This window comes from Aulonocara sp. 'chitande type north' Nkhata Bay, linkage group LG20, assembly GCF_057382095.1.
Source record: "Aulonocara sp. 'chitande type north' Nkhata Bay isolate Kocher_YH1m ecotype deep benthic linkage group LG20, A_spYH_male_GT1.1, whole genome shotgun sequence".
Lineage (NCBI taxonomy): Eukaryota > Metazoa > Chordata > Actinopteri > Cichliformes > Cichlidae > Aulonocara > Aulonocara sp. 'chitande type north' Nkhata Bay.
This window is the reverse complement of record NC_141363.1, coordinates 21,573,855-21,598,552: the sequence shown is the minus strand read 5'-3', so window position 1 is coordinate 21,598,552 and position 24,698 is coordinate 21,573,855. Positions and strand designations below refer to the sequence as shown.

Genomic DNA, 24,698 nt, shown 5'->3' with positions numbered 1-24,698 from the left:
AAGAAGAAGAAGACAGCTGTTTACGTTTCTGCTCAGCTGGGAAGAGAGAGCGAGAGAGAGAGGGAGAGAGAGAGAGACACCTGCCGCTGCTCACCTGTCGCCGCCATGACCGCGCTGCGATTTTAGTGTTGGACAAAAATCGATAAGCGACAAAAGAGGGAAAAAAAACGAAAGAAAAGAAAAAGTCAAAGGGACTAATGGATTCCCTGGATTCAGGACAAAAGTTCCGTCCCAAACCGGTAAGTCCAACACCTGTTATGGTAACCTCTCAGTGACGTCACACCAGGAACAGGTTTTAAAAAACATAAATATGATTGATTTATATCGGAATTATGAACGTACTGATATGCACAATGTGCAGAAGGATTTCTGGATTAGCTTTACAACATAGGCTGAACCTGTTCCCACGTCACACTGCGGGTTTTATTAGTTTAAGTGCGATCTGTTCGAGTAATGTGAGCACTGGTTTCTGTTGAACTCCACTGAAACCTGGCGCGCCTCTGGCATTGAACCTGCATATTTTCACTCTTTGAGGGTGGATTTTGGTTTTATTGATTAGTTGTTTAAATGACAGAACGGCGCCTGGTTCAGTTTTAATAATCAAAGAGCTGGAAACGACATCAGCGTTTGTTCTTTTCTGATTTCTGGTGTTTTGTATGATAATGAGCTGATTAACATTTTCTGATCAAACATTTAACTTGAGAAACCGACATGGAGATGGATTGAAGCAATCAATCTCAAATTTCCACCCCAAAAGCAGTTATGTTCCAGTGCCTGATTAATGTGGCAACATTATACAGTTTCACTGTAAATGTGTTTGTATGTTTGTTAATGTGAAACCAGAAGTAGACTAAACACTGCTCAGGCATCGAAAGAATGTAGATGGTTTCACCTCCTCCACACCTGTCAGTAAATAATCTGTGGACACAGTTGAAGGTCCCCTGTGATCAGTGACCTGGGCACAAACAACCCCACTGTTAGGCACCCGGTCCAGGGTGTGCACCGTCAGGGTGTGCAACCTTACAACTCTTATCTCACCACCAGTGTTTCTGCAGGTGTGTGGACGTCAGTGGAGTGATTAGTATTTGGACTAGATTGGTTATTTCTTTGCCAGTTGTAACATTAAAAAAATAAGGCTCACAAAGTATTTTCCCCCATGAAAGTAGTAACTAATTAGTAAAGTAATACTGACCTTAACCTCTTTACCAAATGGCTTCAAAAATCCAGAATAGAGCTGGAGCTCATTCAAGAACCTGGTAGAAAAGCTGCGCAAAACTATACTGATATCAATTCTATCTTCTGAAGACAAACAGTGTTTGTTTGGTCAGTCATTCTGGATCTTCTATGTAAGCGTGTAATATCTAGTTTATTAAAGAGATTAATGTTAATCACACATTGTGGTTAGATGTGCACATTATGTCAGGGTTTGTGGAAGGGTTAGTTCACAGTTGCTAGTTGCATAGTTGCTTCACACAATTTTGCCTTTGAGACAAATGACTTTTTGGATTGTTTGAAGGGAGAGCATTTATGTCACACCCTATAATGAGGCACCAACCAGCTCTTTAAAGCACTGCATTAGAGATCTAATGGTGTGTCCAGGATACAACATGCTGGCATTTCATAACAGTCATAGAGACATTCCTGTGCAGCAACACCCTGCTTGACACAGCTGAACAGGTTTACAGTGCATTGGAAAACACACTGTGTCCTCATTTGCTGCCTTTACAGTCATAAGTACAACTAAAAACTGAAGGTAACACCTTTTCACAAATTTATCATCAACTTTGAACTAAAGTATCAGGTTGGGGCGATGTCCCTGGTGCTTACAGTCTGCTGTGCTCACTGTATATTCTGACTCCACTTTGTTGTAGCACTAGTTAATAGTTCTAGATGTTTTCTCCCATTCACACTGCTGGATCATTACATCTGTTATACAAAATCTGGTTTACCCTGTGGGGCTAGTTTTCTAGTTGTCATAATAGCTGTTTTTATAACTCCTCTTTTTGTTAACTTTAATACTTGAAATTAGGGATCAGATGGAGCACTCCATTTTGCTTGGTGCCTTTTACTGACTATTGTTAATGGACCAGTCAAGGGTGTAAGAGCTGGGATGGGCTCCAGCTGCCCGGAATAAGGATGAGCAAAAGAAGATGGCTGGATTCTCAGTCAGGCTGTGACATGGATATAATAACTTACTCAGGTCACTATGTTTCCCATTAAGTTAGGAGTCCACTCTGTGGTCCAATTTGGACATTTTAATCCTTAAAAACTGCAAACTGCTGGTTCAGGCTTCAAATCTCACAGTGAGTCTTCTACATTTTTATATAGAGTCTGTAGTGAATACAAACATGCTGAACAGCAGCATCTTCAAAAAGCTGGGGGACTGTTGAATTTAGACCGAGCGCTGTGCTGCTGTCACTGGAAAACACCATCCAATACTGCAGTCGAGTAAATAGCCCACAGTCTGCTGTCTACTAACCTGCTATTCCTACCTGATAACGTTGCACGCCAGACTGTGTAAAAAAACACACACAAAAAAACAAAGATAAAAAACAAACTTTGGCCTTGAACAAAACAAAAATGTTGAGGCCACTTTGAGATTTTGTACAGTCCTGAACCAATTGATAAACTTTGTCTTCTCCAACTATCTCTGTATGCAGGACAATGACGTTGAGGAAGCATTTCTGCAGGCTCCAGATCCCAAGGACGTGGAGAAGAAGTCATGCAACAAGAAGGGGGCAGGGATAGGAGTCGCCTTGGTGATTGGTGTTCTGGCTGTGATTGCATTGCTGGTCGGGCTGTTTTGCCGTAAGCTGACTTCATCAAACTACATTCAGCTAACCTGATGCTGGGGGTTGGATTTGAAAATACATATCTGAGCGCCTTGATGTCAGACAGGATATAAGATAAGAGAGAGAAGATAAGATAGAACTTTATTAATCCCTCGGGTGGGTTCCTCTGGGAAATTCAACTTCCAAAAAAAAGCACAGCAACGACCGAAGTTACAGTTACAGAATTGTTATATATATATATATACACACACACACACACACACACACACACACACACACACACATATATAAATACAGAGACAAATATAAATAAAATATACAAAGGGGATAAATAGAATAAATAGGAATAAAAATAAAAATACAAGTGAATTGCACATTTCAAGTATTGAGTCTATTGCACTGTTGACTATTTACAAAAAGTATTGCACAAGGTATTGTACAGTGAGGTGCAGAGGCACTACAGCTTAGTTGTTCCCCCCTCCTTTGTCCTCCTGTTTCCCCTCCCTCTCCCCTCCAGAGAGGAGTTAAACAGTCTGATGGCGTGTGGGACAAAGGAGTTTTTAAGTCTGTTAGTTCTTGTCTTGGGGAGAAGCAACCTGTCACTGAACAGACTCTTCTGGTTGTTTATGGCCGTGTGCAGAGGATGCCCAGCATTGTCCATAATGTCCATCAGTTTCTTTAATGTCCTTTTCTCTGCCACTGTCACCAGAGTGTCCAGCTTCATGCCGACCACAGAGCTAGCCCTCCTGATCAGTTTCTCCAGCCTGCATGAGTCCTTCTTTGCTGTGCTGCTCCCCCAGCACACCACAGCATAGAAAAGTACTCCAGCAACCACCGACTGGTAAAACATCCTCAGGAGCTTCCTGCAGATGTTAAAAGACCTCAGCCTCCTGAGCAAGTACAGTCGGCTTTGGGCTTTTTTATACAGGTGCTCTGTGTTGCATGACCAGTCCAGTTTATTGTCCACCCACAGCCTGAGGTACTTGTACTTGTTGACCACCTCCACCTCCTCCCCCTCTATCTGAACCGGCAGTGGACCTTCTCTGGACCTCCGGAAGTCCACAACCAGTTCCTTAGTCTTTGAGGTGTTGAGTTGCAGGTGGTTTGTGTGACTCCATGCGACAAAGTTCCTCACCAGACTTCTGTACTCCTCTTCCTGATCATCCCAGATACACCCCATGATGGCCGTGTCATCTGCAAACTTCTGAATATGGCATAATTCAGAGTTGTAGCAGAAGTCAGAGGTGTACAGGGTGAAGAGAAGAGGGGACAGCACAGTTCCCTGTGGTGCTCCTGTGCTGCTGACCACAGTGTCAGACGTGATGTCCTTCAGCCTGACGTACTGTGGTCTGTCGGTGAGGTAGTCGGAGATCCAAGCCACCAGGCAGGGGTCCACCTCCATCCTGTTCAGTTTTTCCTGAAGCATACAGGGCCGGATGGTATTAAAGGCACTGGAAAAGTCAAGAAACAGGATCCTGACCGTGCCTTTTCCCCCATCCAGGTGTGAGTGGGCTCTGTGTAGGAGGTACAGGATGGCATCCTCCACTCCGACACCCGCCTTGTATGCAAACTGTAGTGGGTCCTGGGCATGTTGTACCTGTGGTCGGAGGAGGTTGAGGAAGAGCCGCTCTAGAGTCTTCATAAGATGTGACGTCAGTGCCACCGGTCGGAAGTCATTCAGCTCATTGGGCCGGTTCTTTTTGGGGACCGGGACGATGCAGGATGTCTTCCAGAGGGCGGGCACTCTCCCCAGTCGCAGACTGAGGTTGAAGACTCGTTGTAGCGGCTCCCCAAGTTCAGCAGCACACGCCTTAAGCATCCTAGGACACACCTTGTCTGGCAGGTGTAAGGTCTAATTGAAACAGAGCAGCTACCTGGACTGGATTATCTCATTAATAGTGTTACGTCCTCGCTGCGTATGACTCTGGATACTATGGCTCCTATGAAAACAAAAGCTTCAAATTCAGAATAATTGACTCCCTGATATAAATCTCAATTACACAGCTTGATGCAGATAATGGAGAGGAAATGGTGTCTCGCTAATTTAGAAGATCTTCATTTATTGGAAAGAAGAGTTTGTCACTATAAAAATACCCTCGGCAAAGCCAGGACGTCTCACTAATGAGTGAAGAAACTACCCCAGCTTTCCTCTCACGACTGTAGCAGTGTTATTTGTCCTGTAAGAGAGAAAGGTCCAGTCCACAAGGGAAACTCACCCATAAAATTGTCATAACAATTATATACAGTTGTGATCAGAATGTTGTGTATAAAGATATTGGAAACATCTCTGTGTGTCTTCAGAGCCCCAGCATGTGAAAATGAAGAGAATTTATATCGGCTCCATGGAAATCAACAACAAGCAATTCCTGCCACAGTATGAGGAGCCTGGCAGTTCTGAGTTCACTAACCTGGCTGCTCAGGTCTGCAAACAGGTGAGACCTGACAGTTCCAAAGCATCATGGGAATTTTCCATATATGCGGTGTTATACATTCATCATGAGACCTTTAGGTTTGCTCTGTGATAGAAATAAATATTTAGAAGACATACAAGAACAATCTGAAATATAGATGCATGTATAGTGGTGTGTGTGTGTGTGTGTGTGTGTGTGTGTGTGTGTGTAATTGGTATCTTGGAGTGCAGCTGTCTTCATTCACCAGCATCCATTACACCCTCAACTTAGAAACACAAATTTCTAACATAGAACCCTCCAACAACTATCAGCACTATCAGTAGGCAGAGGTGATAGCACTCCTACACTTCCACTCTGCGTCACTACATGATTGTGTGCTGCGAGTCTGAGTTGTAACCTTGATGTTACTTCTAACCACTTCTGCTCTGTGTCTTCCTCTGTCACGTGTTTCTCTATTTGTTGAGGCCATAAAGGTAATAGGTGCCATAATGTGACCTTTTTCTCTTCAGCTCAAACTGATGTACTCCAAAAACTCATTGCTGGACAGATACTTCAACCATTCGTCCGTTCAGGCCTTCAGGTACTGTGAAAGAGACAGCGTGTACCAGCCAGCCACAACAATATCACCAGTGACGGGAAAAGTGAATATCAATGAAGATCTTTTAAGGGGTCAGAAATAAAGACAATAAGTGCAGTCCACGCTCTGATAGTTCAGAGAGCAAATGGACCTACACAGTACTAATCTGATTGTTGTATTGAGGCGGCTGATTGGTACATAGCTGTAATGCGCAGTTGCTTCTCTGTTGCACTGAATGAAGCCTGTACAAATCCTCTGTGTGTCCTGTTGTGCAGTGAGGGCGACAGAGGGTCGAACACCATTGTGGCTTATTACGAATCAGAGTTTGATGTCCCCCCACCCCAGCAAGCCTCGCTGGATGAAGCCATCGACTCTATGCAGCCTCCAGCAGGAAGTCAGGAGGGCGGAAAAGGACGATTCCTGCTGAAACCCACAGACGCCCTGAGTGTCAACGACATCGTGACACAAGGTTTGACGGCTCACAGATTAGTTTTCTACAAGGTTGTTCATCCAAAACAATTTTCAAGCTTTTTTTTTTACATCAAATTATTATTAGCTTTGTATTCACTATGGGCACTTAACCACCAGCTGTTCTCCATATGTCTGTTCTTCATCTGCCTGCACTGAAAAGTAAAATCTACGCTCTGATATGACCCTTTAAACCTGGAGCACTGTGCTGTCTTTGACAACTCTTGGAAAAATTAGTTAATTAATTAAAAAAAAAATTTATTAAATTAATTTAAAAAGTATATTTAACTTACATGCAGACATTTTAACGATGAATGGTTCTTCTTCTAATGGTTAATGGATTCTTTAACTCAGCTCTTATCTTTTCTTATGGGGAAACATCTTCTAGAAGCTTCTTTGTCTCATACAAACATGATGCTGGACACTGTTAAAGACTGAGGAGCGAATAGATTCCTAAAGTGGTGAAACTGCATAAACCCTTGGAGGATATATAGTTATATGTAGTAAGAGTCATAGTCCTGGTGTATATGTATAATCATAACTATAACATTTGGTGACAGACAGGAGCTTACTTGTGTCTCACTGCGATTCACAAATGATCAAAAAACTGCAGCACTGCTGCTTGTACAGCAAAACTAAGCAGTAAGCTTTTGTTTCCAATGACGACAGTGAGACATCAAGACGTCCCGCTACGATACGTCTGTTCTCAAATATTGACGCTACATCTGCTCTGAATTCTTCCTCCAAGGTTTTGTTAAAAACATCGAGTAAAGTTTAATCAAAAACGCAAAAATGATTATTGTTGTTTTAATTAGTAACGAGGAACTGATATATGTGGTTTACTAACACATTTATCTTTGTGTTTACAGCTATAGATCCACGCTTGACCAAAACCAAGCTTTCAGGTATAAACCAGTTTCGTGGTGGGAACTTCTTTTTTTTCTGTAATTCTCTATGTAAAGTTTGACTTGTTAAAATGTTCCAAAAAAATTAAAGTTGCTTGTTTCACAACTGGTATACTTCATCCAAAACATGTTCTTCTCGTCATATTTTCAGAGAGGAAAAGCATCGACATCCACATCGAAAACTCCGGGCACGTTGAGTCTCCGGGATTTCCAAACTCTCCGTACCCTTCAAACGCCTACCTGCAGTGGAAGTTTCGGGCAGACCCGCAACACCGAATCCAGCTCGACTTTGATGACTTGATCCTGGAGGACGACTGTCAGCGAGACTTCATCAAAATCTACGACTCGCTCGTCCCCATAGAGAAACGCGCTATGACAGAGTGAGACGAACGATCTCTTCCTAGAATTTAAAGTGTCAGCTATCTCAGAGAAAACAAGACAAAACAGGCTGATATTCTTATTCTGTGTTTTAATAGCTGCTCATTTTTAACACAAAGGGATGTTCAGACTAAAGTAACCGGGTTCCTGAATATTGTTTACCCTGAAACACTGGCTCAGGTTAAAAAATTGGCAGAGACTATGGAACGAATGTAAAGATATGGAGATATATATTTAGTTGTTTCAGAGTGACCATAATTGGACAGGATACGGAATGAGGAAATCAGAGGGACATGTCAGGCATACGCAGAGGAGGGAGAGGGCATGCCTCGTACAACACCAGTTTGTGTTGGGGAAAAGGCATTAAAACGTTTTTGTGCCGACACATGCGTTATGCACCCGGCCCCAGGAGCACTAAAGGTTTCTTTCTGTCTCTCCCTTGTCCGCTCAGACAGTGTGGATACCCTCACCAGCCGCTGTCCTTCATCTCCTCTGGAAACGTCATGCTGCTGATGCTGGTCACTAATGAGGAGAAAAACTTCCCCGGCTTCAGAGCAAACTACTCTCCGATTCCTCAGACTACACTAAGTAAATCAAACGTCTTCTGAACAGCTGTCAGCTCTTTGTGAAATATTTCCACTGGGCATGAAAGACTTGAAATGTGTGACTTAAATGTGTGTTGGGAAAAAATGCAACAGCAGCAGAAATCTTAAGACTGCCTAATGTTTCCAGCCCAGAGATTACAGTAATAATTTTTCAATCAGTACATAATAATAATAGTAATTGTGTTAAAGGCGGCACGGTGGTTAGCACTGTTGCCTCACAGCAAGAAGGTCCTGAGTTCAATTCCACCATCAGGCCGGGGTCTTTCTGTGTGGAGTTTGCATGTTCTCCCCGTGTTTGCGTGGGTTCCCTCCGGGTACTCCGGCTTCCTCCCACCGTCCAAAGACATGCAGCTTGTGGGGATAGGTTAATTGGATAATCCAAATTGTCACTAGGTGTGAATGTGAGTGTGAATGGTTGTCTGTCCCTATGTGTTAGCCCTGCGACAGACTGGCGACCTGTCCAGGGTGTACCCCGCCTCTCGCCCTATGACAGCTGGGATAGGCTCCAGCGCCCCCCGCGACCCTGAAAAGGATAAGCGGAAATGAATGGATGGATGGATGGATGTGTTAAAGGTCAGATCTAAAGGATGCTATCTCGGCATAAACTTTATTAATTCTGCAGCTAAAGTCTTTGTAGATGATCTAACATGTCAGTATGAACTGTGCGTCCCTCAGACTGTGGCGGCACGCTGACTGGAGAGAAAGGCTCCATCTCTTCACCGTTCTTCCCGTCCAACTACCCTCCTCGCACCACATGTGTGTGGAACATCGAGGTGAGCCTTCATTTTACTGAGGCTTCTGCACAGCATCCTATTTGTTCCTACGACCGCACTCCAGCAGACTCATGGTAACAGACACCTGAACAACCAGCAAAGACCAGCAAACTGCCAAAACACCTGTTTTTATAGAGGCGCTCACTCTGGATGATGCCCAATTACTCGAGTACTCACTCTCTTAATAGGAGTGTACTTATTTTTCTATGCACTCTTGCATTTTGGCTTGATTATTGTTTAATTAATAATTTGCAGGACATTTAGTGATTGTATGCAACTTTAAATTCTGCCTCCAGGTGCAAATGCTTCACTGCCAACCTGAACACAAACTGAATTTCATTCCCTCCACTGAAATGACACTTTTCAGTTAGCTGACCTAGAACCAAACGAACTTTTCTCTTACACTGACCAACTGAGTCTTTAGCAAAACAATATAATTATTATTTATAAAGATAAACCCCATAGATGATGATGATGACGACAATGACATTTTTCCATCATTGCTCATTTTAAATTTATTAAAAGCACAAATCAGAAAATCTATTTATTGGACTTATTTTTATTAGTTGATCATGTTTTAAATATTTTACACTCCTGTTTCATTTGTTTTTTACTTTGTTTTTCAGGTTGCAAACAACAAATTTCTGAAGGTTCTGTTCAATAAGTTCTCGCTGGGAAATAAAACTGAAGGTTGCGGCCATGACTATGTTGAGATCAATGGTGAAAGGTCAGTAACGAGCAGTGTTATGCCTTTTAAAGAAAGGTTATTCTTAGTATACAGTGCTGTTAAAAGGTCTTACATTACCACCAATGTCCTTATATTTAGCTTGAAGAACGGGAAATAGCTGAAGTGAAATACATGGAAATACAGTATATAGCTAGGTTCACACTGCAGGTCTTCGTGCTCTATTCCGATTCTTTGATCAAATCTGATTTTTTGTCTGCTTCTTCACACTACAAATAAAATGTGACAGCAAACGCGCTCTAGTGTGAATCCTCAGAGAGCTCCGCATGCTCAAAAGAAGACGTCACACACAACGCGCTCTGTTTGGACCCAGACCAAACAGCATTGTGTGACTGATGGCCCTTAATATAAAGACTTGTTTCGGATTTTACGTTTCCCAATTTTGCTTTAAGTTATAAAGTTATTTTGTTATTTACATATGGCCTAATAATGATCATTATTGCTGTTTTAGAGGAGCGGTGCTTCACAGGATAGTTGCAGATTTCTGTCAGAATCTGCAGATTATATACAAAGAAAATGTTCGCATTTCTCCAACGTTGTCTTCGCAACAATTTCACTGGATGGCCAGGAAGCGTTCACGATGTTTTCTCAGGTGCTGATAATTGGTGTCTGTCTTGTGTCGGTGACGTAAAAGACGGATTTAATGCGACACCACCTCCACAGGACAAGACTCAGCAGTCCATCTGCATCTAAAGGTCAAAGGTCACTCTTTTGAGGATGCCAATGTCCACATTTTGGACAGAGAGGACAGATGGTTTGAAAGAGGAGTGAAAGAAGCCATCTATGTCCACTGTGAGCGACCATCTTTGAACAGAGGCGGGGTTTACGACACCAACTGTCTGCAATCTATAATCCAGTTTTGAGATCCCTCCCCAGACGCCTTAACGCCCACTCACATCCTGGGCCATCTGACCTCAGGAAATCACATGATAAGGTGGGGCCAGGTTTCACAATGAGCTCACCCGAAACTCTGGCTGATTGGGACCCGCACTCGCTTTCACACCTTGGCTCAGGCGATTAGAGGATCATCAGGGGGTCCTTTGTCCCTCTGTGGGGGGGTCACTCCCACTAGGTTTATATCTGGGACTCTCCACCATTTGACCTTAGAACTGAAGAAGCTTCTCGGATGAGAGGTGAAACGTCTTCAAGCAACTTAAAGAAGTCCAGACGCTTTTCTTTCCAAACTCCTTAGACAGATATGTATCGGATTCAGCACCACATACGAAAGTGACCCAGGTCGAATTTGAAAATCAGATTTGTGCCGTTCACGATGTCACACCATGATCGGGTATGGTCAAAAAAGTCGGATTTGACACGCTTTCGCCTGCAGTGTGAACGTAGCCTATGAGGCAAAAACCTGGAATGGCTACTTTTTATTCTTGGGCAAGTGTTTTTATCATTTCTTGAAGTCGTCTTCAGGAATAGTTCTCCAGGCTTCCTGAAGATCATTTCAGAGGTCTTTGGATACTTGCTGATTATTCTGATTTCTGTCCAAATGTTTACTGACTGTTGCAGTAATGTTGCTGCATGAGTTTGTTGCCTTGATGTTTGAATGGTTGATGAGTTAGTCATGATTAGTCACTTATGATTAATGAGTGGCTTAATAAACCAAAACATTTTGTCCCAATGGTCGGGTACAAGGACCGGACTGAGAATGACAGAAAAAGTAGATAAGTGTACTACTGTAAATGCTGTGTAGACAATCATACTGTCCAATACAATAATTACAGTTTTATAACTGTTTACAACTGTTTAACCATATGTATAACCTGTACATAGCTTGTACACTTACTACAGCTACAGCTGGTACATACTTAAAGTTATAGTATCTTCATAACATACCTTCATATGTGTAACATACCTATAATAGATCTATATCCTGTATTATATCTATATTATTGCAAAAGCCCTTTCTGGATGGATGCAAACTGCAATTTGTTGCCTCATACTTGTGACATGTGCAATGACAGTAAAGTAGAATTCTGTGTGTGTGTGTGTGTGTGTGTGTGTGTGTGTGTGTGTGTGTGTGTGTGTGTGTGTGTGTGTGTGTGTAAAATATGTAACCTAGTTACATTGTTTTGTGTTTTTTTGTTATAGGCTGTGTGGCAGCGACTTGAAGAGCCCAGTGTTCACCATCAACAGCAACAAGATGACCATTACATTTAAGTCGGACTCCTCCTACGTTGATCAGGGCTTCACTGCTGAGTACGAGGCCTTCACCCCGAACAATCGTAAGGATACATGCTTAATTTAAGGACTGTAGCGTTCTCTGAAGCCGGCGAACAAATGAGGTAATATTATGTTTGTCCTATCAGCTTGTCCAGGAAGGTTCACGTGCAGCAACAACCTGTGCATCAATAACACTCTGCGGTGTGACGGCTGGGGCGACTGTGGAGATGACAGCGATGAGATCAACTGCAGTGAGTCCAAACCGTCAAACTTCTTTCTGTCTGAAAAGAATGAAATTAAAGGAGCACATCGAAAATGGTCTTTCACCTTTTCTGTCCCTAACAATGTTGGGTTCTCTTTGTGTGCCTCATTAGAGTGTGACGCGTCTCAGATACAGTGTAAAAATGGTCACTGTAAACCAAAATTTTGGATGTGTGATGGGGTGGACGACTGTGGAGACAACACGGACGAAGAAAACTGTGGTGAGTGCAGCGAAACAATAAACTGGAGCTATTTCAGCAGTTGATGTTTATTTTAAACATCGCTTAAAGTTTATTGCACTAAAAACTCAGGCAGTGTTGTCAGTGACAGAGGATATCCCAAATATGCTCTTGTTAGATAAGTAGGTCTGACTGCATTTGCACTAGCCCCACCTGCCTGCCAATCAAATCCTTTATATTTGGGAGGGGCAGCCAATCAGAAGAAACCTGAGGAGATTAAAAAAAGGAGAATAAACTGAGGGTCTGCATTAAAAAAATGTATAAAGACATTCAAGTTGAGGGAAATAATAAAAGCCAAAAAGATGTCTTTTTTCAATAAGTACTGATACAAAGAATTAGTTGAAACTTCACCAAAGCAACAGGCAAATTTTATCACTTTTCTCCATACATTTTAAAGTAATATGTGCATAAACAGTACTGTAATAAAAACTGGACTATAAATGCAAGGTGGCAGATAATGCAAGAGGTTGTTCTGCCGGTATAGCCAGTTTTGTTGAGGAATGTAGGAAGCCCAGCAGGCAAATCAGACCAGAGGGTTGTGCAATCACATTTCCATAAGAATCTGTTGACATGCAGAGGCAGTGTATGTGGAAGAAAGGTGGAAGACTAGCCTGTGTTTGTCTTTGTTGAAACTGACTCCTTTAAAAGAGCTCTGGAATTAAAATAGCAACAGGTCAAATTAAACACTCGAGTGGAGGGTAGTAAATAAGTGATTTTTCTCTTGTTTTACAGAAACATGCAAAGGGCAGTTTTCCTGCAAAAATGGCCGCTGTATTGCAGAGAATTTGAAGTGCAATGGAAAAGATGACTGCGGTGATGCGTCTGATGAGTCCAAATGTGAAAAATGTAAGAAGTAAAGTTCAAATAAGAACTTCTGAAAATGTATGGTTTTCATGAAAATCTTTAATCAAACAGCATTTTGAGGTAAAGGATACCTGTGGGTCAGAGTTGCTCACTGATACTGCACGTGTCTCTCGTCTTTCAGCTTTGGTGCTGCAGACATGCTCAGAGTTCACCTTCCAATGCAAAAACAAACTCTGCATCAGTAAAATGAACCCAGAGTGTGATGGAGTGCAGGACTGTACCGACGACTCTGATGAGGATAACTGTGGTAAGTTAACCACACACTTGCCTACAGATGGTTGTGGTATGGAGTTTAGTGGCGGTAACGCCTGCACATATGTGTGCTTTCAGAGTGCGGGATAAGGCCGTACCGCAGCTCTCGCATCGTGGGAGGACAAGCATCTCGGGAGGGCGAGTGGCCCTGGCAGGTCAGCCTCCACTTCAAGGGAATGGGACATGTGTGTGGAGCCTCTGTGCTGAGCAACCGCTGGCTGCTGACCGCCGCCCACTGCGTTCAGGACAAGTAGGAGCTCCTCTATCTGAAATGACGGGGCTGAGTGTTTACTGATATGAAGTGTGATTAAAAAGTTCCAGAAACAGACCTCAGAAAAACCAAAAACCTTATTTAAATTTTGCCCATCTCTCTCTCCTGTTCTCACCACTTACACTGAGTGCTCTCTATTTTTAATGTGGACGTCAGACTTGTGCAGACATCAGCTTTTGTTTCAGACCAAAATTCTCTGTTAAGCATCACCGTTGATGAGAATTCAATCTCCAACTATAACAGAGACATTTTGTCCTTAGAGGCTGAATTCAGACTTTCAAAGTGTGAATATGTCATTACAAGTGAGCAGCAAGACCAGCGGCCTGTGGAGCACTCATCATCCGTGGCACTTTGTACTGTGAATCCCTGTTTAGATTGTGAACACTGTGTCAGAGATGAACTTTAGGTAGAAACGACTGGGACTGTGGTTGTGCCGTCATCTGTCAGCTTAGAGTGCACTGAAAACACGAGAGCCTTACTGATACTGAATCAATCTTTGCTCACCACCAGTGCTGTTCACCACATTTGAGTCACTGTGACTTTTTCACCGCTGTTGAAATAAAGGACACTCCTTCAACTAGATTGCATACACTTTGTAGAGGCATGGGTATAAGTGGGGGACATGTGTAGAGTGATCGAAAACTATGAGATGCACTCAACTGTTTCTTTGCAGTTCAGAACCCAATAACTTCATATATATCACAGAAGCATGATTACAGACCGGCTGTTTCAGTATCACTAACTACAAAATAATGTCTTTTCCTGTATATTATACATCCTGCTCATTTGATCTCTAACTACTCCTCCCAAAACCAGACACAAGTCACATCCTTTCTAGTGGAGCTCTAGCTTTGAATTTTGTGTACCACAAATTTTACAGTTTTTTGTTTTTTTTAATGTACTTGTATGTGCTTTTTAATGTAAAATCAGACAAATGACATAAATGAACTGAAAGAATTCCTTGGCTGTTTTTTCATGTAGATTCTCTCAGGCTAACCAATGGGAGGCTCTTCTGGGTCTTCACGAGCAGAGTCAGACCAGCAAGTGGACCATGAAGCGGGGCGTGAAGCGGATCATCGTTCACCCGGGCTACGACCTTGAGACCTACGATAATGATATCACTCTCATGGAACTGGACAACAGCGTCACGCTCAACCAGAACATCTGGCCCATCTGCCTGCCCTCCCCCGCGCATGACTTCCCAGTAGGAGAAGAGGCTTGGATCACTGGCTGGGGAGCTACCAGGGAGGGAGGTGAGATGATGAGAATGACGAGAACACAGCTTGTCTGAAACGTCCGAATATCCCACACTGGAAGTGTTGTGGAAGTTTTTAAATGTGTCTGCAATGAAACGTTCCCACAAACAAACTTAACTGATCCCACAGATGTGTCTGCCCAGCCAGCCAGTGGATTCAACACTAAGCATTGTTCTGAAAGACCTAATAGTAAAGATAACAATGTTCCTCAACATAAAATTCACCCTACCACAGCACTTCACTCTCAGACTGCTGGTTCAAATGTGCGATATTTACATGTAAAATGAGATGCACAGCCTTCATTTTTCAGGCCCTCTTCCACGGACCTTTCAGTTTGCAGACACACTCTCTGCTTTTAAGATTAGGCTTAAAACGTTCCCTTTAGACAAAACTTAAAGTTAGAGAGAGAGCCTAAACTCTCCCTCACTGCAATAGGACTGCTGGGAGCTTCTCAAGTTGCCCTGTGTTTATACACCACTTTACATTTTACAGGTATAAGAGTATTTTTGTACCCTAAAAACTGTTAGCCGAAAATTTAACATGGCACGGTGCACAGTGTGTCCGTTAAAATGTTTTTGGGTAACTGGATAAGATGAATAAAAGAGGTGACTGATCTAAAAAACAAAAAAATAAACAACAAACTTTAAGCATCTGAAAGTCAGATCATGACAAAGAACCAGAGCGCTGTTAGAAGTAATTTTGCTGTCTATCAGGTTCCGGGGCGGCTGTACTGCAGAAGGCAGCAGTCCGGATCATCAACAGCACAGTGTGCAAGAGTCTCCTGACAGACCCGGTGACCGACAACATGCTGTGTGCTGGAGTCCTCAAAGGAGGCGTGGACGCCTGCCAGGTACAAACTCGAATGCTTGTAATAGACAGATGTTTTATTTAAAACAAATAAACTACATTTCTGTGTTTGTCACACTTTAATGTTTCAGATCAAACGAATTTGAATATTAGACAAGATAACACACAAAATGCAGTCTGTAAATAAAGGTGTTAATTATTAAGGGGAAAATCCAAACCTGCATGGCCCTGTGTGAAACAGTGAACCTAGTAACTGGTTGGGCCACCCATGGCAGCAGCAGCTGTAATCAAGCATTTGCAATTAATGGCAATCAAAGTAATTTACAGCGCTGTGGAGGAAACCTGGCTCTCTTATCTTTGCAGAATTGGGGTAATTCAGCTACACTGGAGGGTTTTCAAGTAGGAAATGCCTTTCTAAGGTCACGCCACAGCATGTCAGTCAGATTCATGTCAGGACTTTGACTACTCCACTCCACAGTCTTCACTTTGTTTGTCTTAAGACATTCAGAGGTGGACTTGCTGGTTTATCTTGGATCATTGTCCTGCAAAACCCAAAAGTACTGGTATAATGTTCCTTTTCTGAAATGCTGTTACTTTAACGCCAGATGTTATGGGACACAAAAAGTTCAGTTTATGTCTCATCAGTCCACAGAGTGTTTTTCCAAAAGTCCCAAAAAAGGGGATCATGTCGGTTATCGGGGATCGGTTAATATGTCCTTTTTTAATGCTTATTGGGACTCACAGAAAACCTTCAAGCTGAAAATAATCTCTCTCCTCTCTGATTCTCAGGGTGACTCTGGTGGACCCCTGTCTTTCACCAGCACCAAGGGGCGGGTCTTCCTGGCTGGTGTGACGAGCTGGGGCGAAGGCTGCGCTCGCAAGAACAAACCTGGCATCTATACCCAAGTTACCAAATATCGCAACTGGATAAAAGAAAATAGTGGAGTGTAGGAACAGGAACGTGCACAGGTTCTCTGGATTACGGGTGTTTCTCTTGGATTCACTGTGGAATGCGCAGCACCAAAACGGCTCTGCATGTATTTTCTCTGCAGCACATGCACAAAACTTTGCAACATCCAACATAAACTGTCTTGTTGAGAATTGCGAGTTCCTATCAGGACTTTACCCTTACATCAGAACATATCCATTCTCATCCACTGCCTGTTTTTATATGAACTGCCTTGTTGTTTCCAGAGTGTAAAAGCTGCACTTTCACCATGTTATTTTTGTAAGGATATTAATCACCCATCAGGTCTGCTCTTCTGTGCCCTGCTAATTTGCACTGCTTTTGGTAAATTGTGGTGGAAGTTTGTGATGCATCCTGGTCCCACATATGTTCTTTGTGAAGGTGAGCTGGCTTGTAAAAAATGGTGCTTGAAATATTCTCGGGGCTTAATAGGATATTCATAATGGAATATTGTGAATATTCATTGCTTACTTACATTCAAATTGCAAATATCTTCAAGGCTCAGGATTTCTATTTTAATTATAACAGAATTACAAATTTAACTGATTTAGTTGAACAGGATAAAGGCTTGAAGGTAAGGCCAAATCAGAAATATGATCTCATAATAAAAGGTTTACTTTGGGGGCTCAGGGTTTTTTGTCATTAGCTAACCCAGTTCTTCAAATTCATCTAGAAGTCTAATTTATTTATTAGGGAGAAAAAGTTCTCTGTTAATGTTAATTAACTTTTAAATTAACATTTGAAGTAAATATAATGAGAGGTGGCACTGGAATAGAATAGAATAGAATAGAATAGAATAGAATAGCACTTTACTGTACTGTACATGTATAACAAAATTATAGGTGCTCAATGCCAACTGTGCAGTTTAGAGCACTGTGCCGCTACATACGTCCGAATGCTTCGACATCTTGAACATAAAGAGGTTCTTCTACAGGTGGAGTTTATATTGCAGCTACACAACATTTAATTGAGGAATAAATTTAAAAATGTTCCAAATAAGCAGTAAAATGCTGTAAGTTTGGAATTCAGATGAAAACTTGAAAGATAAAACACAGCAAAAATAAATGCATTCAAAATTTTGAATGAGGGGATAAAAACTTTCATCTAAAAACTTTGATCTAAACAAAATGCTACATCCAGAGTCAGCTTTCTGGGAACTCTGATGTATTTGTGTATCAGAGGTGAGCTTTAACAGAAAAGGAGCTGACAGAACAAAACCTCCAAAATTCTCATTTTAAATGTTGTTTTTCTCTAGATTAGAGCAGTTAGTAATGTGAGATAGTAGAAGTTACCTTTAAAAACCTTTGTACTTGTCATTTTTGGGGGCATTTTATAAGTTTGTGTTGTTTTTTTAAGGTTGTTAAAAATTAAAGCCTTTGTTGTCTTTCTTTAAGCAGCACTTCCCTAAAGAAGCTGATTTTGCCACAGTCTTATCTTTTGTATTTACACTCTTTGCTGTGACGTGTCTTTTGCTGGCTGTATTTATATATGCAGCGTATATATACATCTCAGTATAACAATAACAATGATGATAGTAAAGATTATCACTTAGCAGCATTACTCCACAATGTAAATGCTCAGATGTGCCCACTCCAGATCGGGGATGAGTTCCTGCCCCAAGTGCAGGAGTTCAAGTATGTCGGGGTTTGTTCGCAAGTGATGGGAGAAGGGAGCCGGAGGTCGACAGACGGATTGGTGCTGCAGCCACAGTGATGCGGACGCTGCACTGGTCCGTCGTGGTGAAGAGGGAGCTGAGCGTAAAAGCGAAGCTCTCAATTTACCGGTTGATCTACGTTCCTCACCTATGGTCACGAGCTGTGGGTAGTGACCGAAAGGACGAGATCGCGGATACAAACGGTGGAAATGAGCTTCCTCCGAAGGGTGGCTGGCCTCTCCCTTAGAGATAGGGAGAGAAGTTCCTCCACATCAAAAGGAGCCAGCTGAGGTGGTTCGGGCATCTGACAAGGACGCCTCCTGGCCGCCTCCTGGAGGTGTTCGAGCATGTCCCACCGAGAGGAGGCCCCAGGGCGGACCCACGACATGCTGGAGAGATTATATCTCTCGGCTGGCCTGGGAACGCCTTGGTATTTCCCTGGATAAGCTAGAGGAAGTGGCTGGGGAGAGGGAGGTCTGGGCTTCTCTGATTGGGCTGCTGCCCCCGCGACCCGGGCCCGGATAAGCGGAAGAAGATGGATGGATGGATGTTTTATAAAGAACAGAGAAAAAATGTGGTTGGTCTTGTTTTGTCAGCCTAAAAATTTGTTTTTCTTTTGAAGAATAATGTTTTTTCTTTCTTTTTCAATTTTAAGCTGTAATAAACTCACATGGGGATTGTTCATGTCAGTGTTTACTTTTAGGAAACAGCTGCCAATAATCATGCAATAAAAACTTTAATGAACATATATATTTATACTATGTGGCTCTTTTGTTTTTCTTTATAGTTAAATATAATATGAATTTAAAGCTACACCACACCCACTGTTGTTAAGCAAATTAATACGCTCACCTTATTTCCATGCACAGTTCCAAACCATATCAACTTAAATGTTTACTGGAATTTAATGGACATATAAGCCAAATTCAGCTGGTAGTTATAAGCTGCTGACATCTACTAAAGTATCCAAGAGTACAAGGTGAGAAGTCGTCCACTAAATGGAAAACTGGAGAAAACTCCCTGACAAATATAAACCAGCTGAAGGCTCAGGATTAAAGATTTTAAGCATGCTGAGGCGATTGCGGTTGGGGTTTTGTGCCATATGAATAAAATTGAAGTGAATAGAATAGACTGGGAGATTTCTTAAAATCTTTTCTGAACGGATTCAATAATAATGAATTGCATTTATATAACACTTTTCCACTATTCATTCACACACTGGCGGAGGCAAACCACAGTTGTAGCCACAGCTGCCCTGGGGCGGACTGACAGAAGCGAGGCTGTCATATCGCGCCATCGGCCCCTCTGGCCAAATGTCCATAAATGTTTATCTTGTTTGGCCCGCGACCTAAAATGTGCCATTGAGTTTGACACCCCTGCTTAAGCAGTGGTACTTGAAGAAGTATGGAGCATTTTAAGAAAGCGATGAACTCTGTAGAAGAGGGCAATGTACCATCGCATGTATCCAAGTATTCAACTGCTTTGCAGGCCAGAAAAAGCTTTTGAGGCGACTGTGAATACAAAGACACAGCACTGAGTGACTCATGCCCTCTCCTTTTCCATGGATGACTCAAAGCCAGCGAGACCTTGCCGCCTTGGGTCATGTTGTTTCCTGCGACTCCTTGTTTCCCAAAGGTTGGTACGATGCATGAAGCAGCAAAAGTTACAACAAAGGGAAAATCAAAAATATATGTAGTGCACAAAATAGACTTGGGTAACAATGTGCATGACTTCCAGGTTTTTGTGAAGGTTGATGCTCCGACAGTGTGGGTTACACGGAGCTTAAAAACTGTCCAAACAAATACATTTTGTATGAAAAACTAGAAGGTGGATCGCACAAATTTCTTGAATAGTATGTACCCCACAGCAAGCCATATTATGTCTGATAATCCGAGTAATCACACTGCTAACTTTAAGCCTTAAAATACCTAAATGAATGGCACATATCCCACATGCAATTATTCAAATGGGAGAAATTGAAATTAAAATCATTTTGGACCAGGCTGTAAGTGTGTTTATTCTAGTGTAAATGTCAAGATGGGATTCTGTAGTGATTTATGGAGCCAGCCGATATTTGACCATTCCACCCTGGGAGTCATCATCTCTGCTTCTCTCTTATTATTCACAGCTGAACCGTGCACTGTATGTAGCAAAAGTCTCATTGTTATTCTATTAATAACAGAATGCGGGTGTTAAAGACAAATGTAATGTGATTACAATAACGTGTTTACCTCCAGCACTGTCAGCAAACATCGACTCTTTACTGGAGCAGATCATGAATTATATGAAACTGAATGCTTCACACTCTCTGGTTCTGCTGCCTCAAATTTCAAACTCTGTTGAGAAGTCATGGTACAAATTTATGTCACATAAAAATGTGCTGGTTTACTTTGTTTGAAGAACTCATAACTGTTTATGATTGTCTAAAGGTGCAAAACAATGTCTTATAATCAGGATGTTTGCAGTTTTATATGTGCACATACTTTGAAAACAGGAAGTGCTTGGTTTCCTGTTAGTACTGTATATTTTCAGAGGGTATAAGCAGGATACCAGCAGATCGAATCAGAGATGGAGGCCTTAATCACAAATCTTGCTTCGGGAAAACGGCGTACCTACATTGTCATCATTGTGATCTTTACCATTTCTGTTTTATTTAGCGGCAACTTTGAATGCACTTGCAAATCACAAGTGTCTGACTGCAGCATTTACATGTTTCTGCCTTCTATAATAATATTTCTCTTAATGCTGTGGACCAGCAGCTCCTTTCAGAGAGTCTCTAGATTCACATGTGTTGGTACATGTGGCTCTAAATGCTGCAGGTTTTGCGGTTCGTTTCTCCGTCACTTTTTAAAGGCATCTTTGGTTAGTGTGCTGTGGGCTGCATATCTGTTTTTCAGTGGAGACTGGTATGTCTGCTGTATGAGCCATCTCTCTAACAGAACAGAAGAGGCACAGTTACCCTGCAAAGACAAGTGGAAGCTCACTATTGAGGAGCGACTACGCATCACTGAGCTGAACAACGAGTCCAGGGTTAGTGGTATTTTCTTCCTGTTTCATATGTTTGAACCTGTCATATTAACACAACAATATGAATGCATTTTGTGTTTCTTTTTCAGAGAGTTGGCTACTTTTTGCTCATGTTTGTCAATGGAGCAACAGCACTGATATCATTAATTAACTGGAGAAAATGCTGTAAAAAATATCAAGTTGCTTTGACAGAAGAAAAACCTATTACAAACTGATTTTGGAGGAGGAGGGCTTGGTGCGGAAAGACCTTTTAAGGAAAAAGGCCAAAGAAAAGCTGACTGATTTCCTGAAGACAATGATTGAGGAAGGACAATGGGAAAAGTGTTTCAATGCTGCAGAACAACTGATTAAAAGGGAAGAGAACTCACCATTTGAACTGGAGGAGGTCGGAACAGTACAATTTCAGGTAAACGCACTTTAGTTCATTTTTTACATGACAAAACAAATGATTAAACGCAAAGTGGTGTATAAGTGTTTGGCATTTTATAAACCTTCCTCCCGAAATCTGAGTTAGTAAGTGGTTACAGGATTCTCAATGCAGTAATCCATACTTTTGATGAAATTTTACCGCAGAAACATCATTGGAATCAGAGAAATAGCAGAGAAATATATAGATATATTAGGGGTGCAACGATACTCGTATCGATATTGAACCGTTCGATACAGTGCTTTCGGTTCGGTACGCATATGTATCGAACAATACAAAATTTTGTAATTTATTTTATCAACTTTCCTTCTGACGATGCTGTCAGATGTGGCGTTTGGAACTATTTTGGTCTTCATGTGACGTATGACCCTGAAGGTAAGCGCGTCATGGACATGGGTGGGAACTAGTGTGTTAGCGCAGTTAGCTCGTTAACGTGTTGGCCGTCCAGCCCCACGCACGGGGCGATCCGCGGTAGCTCGTTAACTGAGATTTGCCGTGTTGTGGCGTTAACGTCATTTCAGATTAACGCTGACAGCACTAGTGGGAACACAACGAATATGACTGCACATTTACGCCGACATCATCCTAGTGCAAAGACAAGTGGAAGCAGACAAAAAGAACAAGCATGCATGCTACAAACTTTAGCCGAGTCATTTAGACAGCCGTTAGCACATGATTCTCCTTATGGGGACCTGATATGTTTAATATGCTGCTGAGAATATAGCCCAGAAGAAGCGGATAGTATAGCTTTTATTTTGGAAAGAGACATTTCTCTGTAATAAACTCTCTTTTCCAAAGATGAGAGATTTCTCCATCAGATAGATTTATTTTTTTATTACTTTGTTGTTTCAGCAACATTAAATTTAAAAACTGTACTTTTGAGTTAAAATATATATTTATAATTTTATTAAATGACAAATTAAAAAGGCATGAACATTTTTTTGTATCGAAAAAATATCGAACCGTGACACCAAAGTATCGAACTGAACCGTGAATTTTGTGTATCGTTGCACCCCTAATATATATATATACATCATCCATCCGATTTGCTAAATTCCGATGTTCCAATAACTTCCATGGCCATAGATGTAAAATCAAACACCTAGTCATGCAGACTACTTCTTTAAATGTTAGCGAAAGAATGGATCACTCTCACTCTCTGGAGGTCACCAACTTCCTGAATCAGTCACTACAGACCTTCAGATTAGCTCAATAACAGTACATAGAGAACTTCATGGAATGGGTTTCCATAGCCAAGCAGCTGCATTCAAGCCTTATATCACCAAGCACAAAGGAAAGCATTGAATGCAGTGGTGTAAAGAAAGTCACTGCTGAAGAGAAATTATAAAATAAATTATAATAAATTATACGTCACTGGCCACTTAGTTCCAGTGAAAGCAACTCTTAATGCTTCAAGACATTTTGGACAACTTCATGCTCCAAACATTGTGGGACCAGTTTGGGTGCACCGGTGCCGAGACGTCTGCTGCCAGAAACTGAAATAAAGCTACTTTTAACTTCTTCCTGCTTACAAGGGGTCAACACAAGGGGTAGCTCCCCACTCTCTATGCGGCAGAGTTTTTACGCTGAATGCGCTTCCTGACATAGATCCAGAGGGGTTTGTGTCTCCATCTGTGTTTGAGCAGGAAATCTTTTTCTTAATTGGGGATTGTTTAAACCCCTGCACTAAAAATGCACACTTTTTTTGACTTAAATGAACATTTTCTCTGGCTAGTATCTCTGCCATCACTTTTCTAAGGTTGAAACACTTGCATCTGTGTAGCAGTCAGTAGAGGTCACTGCTGCATAGGCTTTTACTTTTTCATCTAAGCTGTTGCAGTTCCTCGTGTTTCTTTCACTTTAGTTCATCATATTTTCCTGGTTTCTACAAATTGAAAAGGCCCATGTTCTAATAGTAATCGAGTATTTATTGATTTGAAGACTTGTAACCGGAGCAGATTCTAGCCTATATGCAAGGATGTGTTGGCAGATATAACAGGCAAGTAGTTTTAAGTTAGAGCAGCTGATTAATCAAGTGAATGTTGCTGGTTTGAGACTGTTCAGATGCTGGCATCTCTGAAGTGAGATTCTGGTTGAACATAAACACTAAATGAACTTTGGATTAGATGGACAGGTCTTGGGCTGGCTGAGTCACATTTGCTCACAGCTAAACCCTTCTTTCTAATGAAATCTCTATATTTCTTTTCTTTTTCAGCACCGTAAATCATCTGACTCAGAACAAAGGCTACTGGAGATTTGAGAAGGCTGACCAGATGAATGCAAAGGCATTAAGAACAGTTATTGCACACAGTCTTTTACTAACAGCAGTTATTTTGTTTTTTTAAATGTACGTCACTGCTTTTCATATTTGTATTAAAGAAGCCAGTAAGACTAAAAGAAACATAAATGAACGATGTATCTCCATCTGCCACAGCTGTGCGAAAAATAAACACACAGCACCTGGAACACAAAACTTTGAAAATGCAGAGCTACATAAATCAGACACCTTTTCATTTGCCACCAGTTGGGACTGAACCAGCTAATATTCATCTGCACTAAGTTGCAGAATTACTTCCTAATTACCAGTGTTGGGCAAGTTACTTTGAAAAAGTATTTAATTATATTTACTAGTTACTTCTTCAAAAAAGTTAGTAACTGAGTTACAATATTCTAAAAGTAATCAATTACTTGAAAAGTAACTATTGTGTTACTTTAGAAAAAGTTTAACCCTCAGGGGTCCAGGGTATAATTGGCCATTTTTAACTACTTTTGATTTTCCCTCCACATTTCACCTTTAAAAACGATTTACTTTGCCTTGTTTGGTCTCATCCTTTTCAGCACAACCTCACG

At 41.6% G+C, this 24,698-nt stretch overlaps 1 protein-coding gene and 1 long non-coding RNA gene across 2 annotated transcripts; both read left to right on the top strand.

Moving 5' to 3' along the window:
* LOC147305560 (suppressor of tumorigenicity 14 protein-like) lies at positions 1-18,750 on the top strand. The gene is made up of 19 exons (XM_086279012.1): positions 1-239; positions 2,661-2,808; positions 5,094-5,224; positions 5,713-5,783; positions 6,056-6,249; positions 7,118-7,153; positions 7,305-7,533; positions 7,983-8,119; positions 8,812-8,909; positions 9,536-9,636; positions 11,752-11,885; positions 11,970-12,074; positions 12,198-12,305; positions 13,056-13,169; positions 13,309-13,434; positions 13,518-13,689; positions 14,692-14,963; positions 15,680-15,816; positions 16,563-18,750. Exons 1-19 carry the CDS (start codon positions 198-200, stop codon positions 16,722-16,724), a joined length of 2,517 nt encoding a protein of 838 aa, XP_086135138.1. The 5' UTR covers positions 1-197; the 3' UTR covers positions 16,725-18,750.
* A 2,213-nt stretch (positions 18,751-20,963) lies between these two features.
* LOC147305559 (uncharacterized) lies at positions 20,964-24,187 on the top strand. The gene is made up of 3 exons (XR_015126576.1): positions 20,964-21,424; positions 21,511-21,827; positions 24,064-24,187. It is a non-coding gene; the product is annotated as an uncharacterized LOC147305559 (long non-coding RNA).
* The last annotated feature ends 511 nt before the right edge of the window (positions 24,188-24,698 follow it).

What these genes read in the sequence shown, in the direction of transcription:
- LOC147305560 (XM_086279012.1), top strand. Translation starts at nt 198, where the DNA reads ATGGATTCCCTGGATTCAGGACAAAAGTTCCGTCCCAAACCG. An exon ending in CAACGACATCGTGACACAAG is followed by an intron (nt 6,250 to 7,117) that starts GTTTGACGGCTC and finishes TTGTGTTTACAG; the next exon opens with CTATAGATCCACGCTTGACC. An exon ending in GAGGCGTGGACGCCTGCCAG is followed by an intron (nt 15,817 to 16,562) that starts GTACAAACTCGA and finishes TCTGATTCTCAG; the next exon opens with GGTGACTCTGGTGGACCCCT.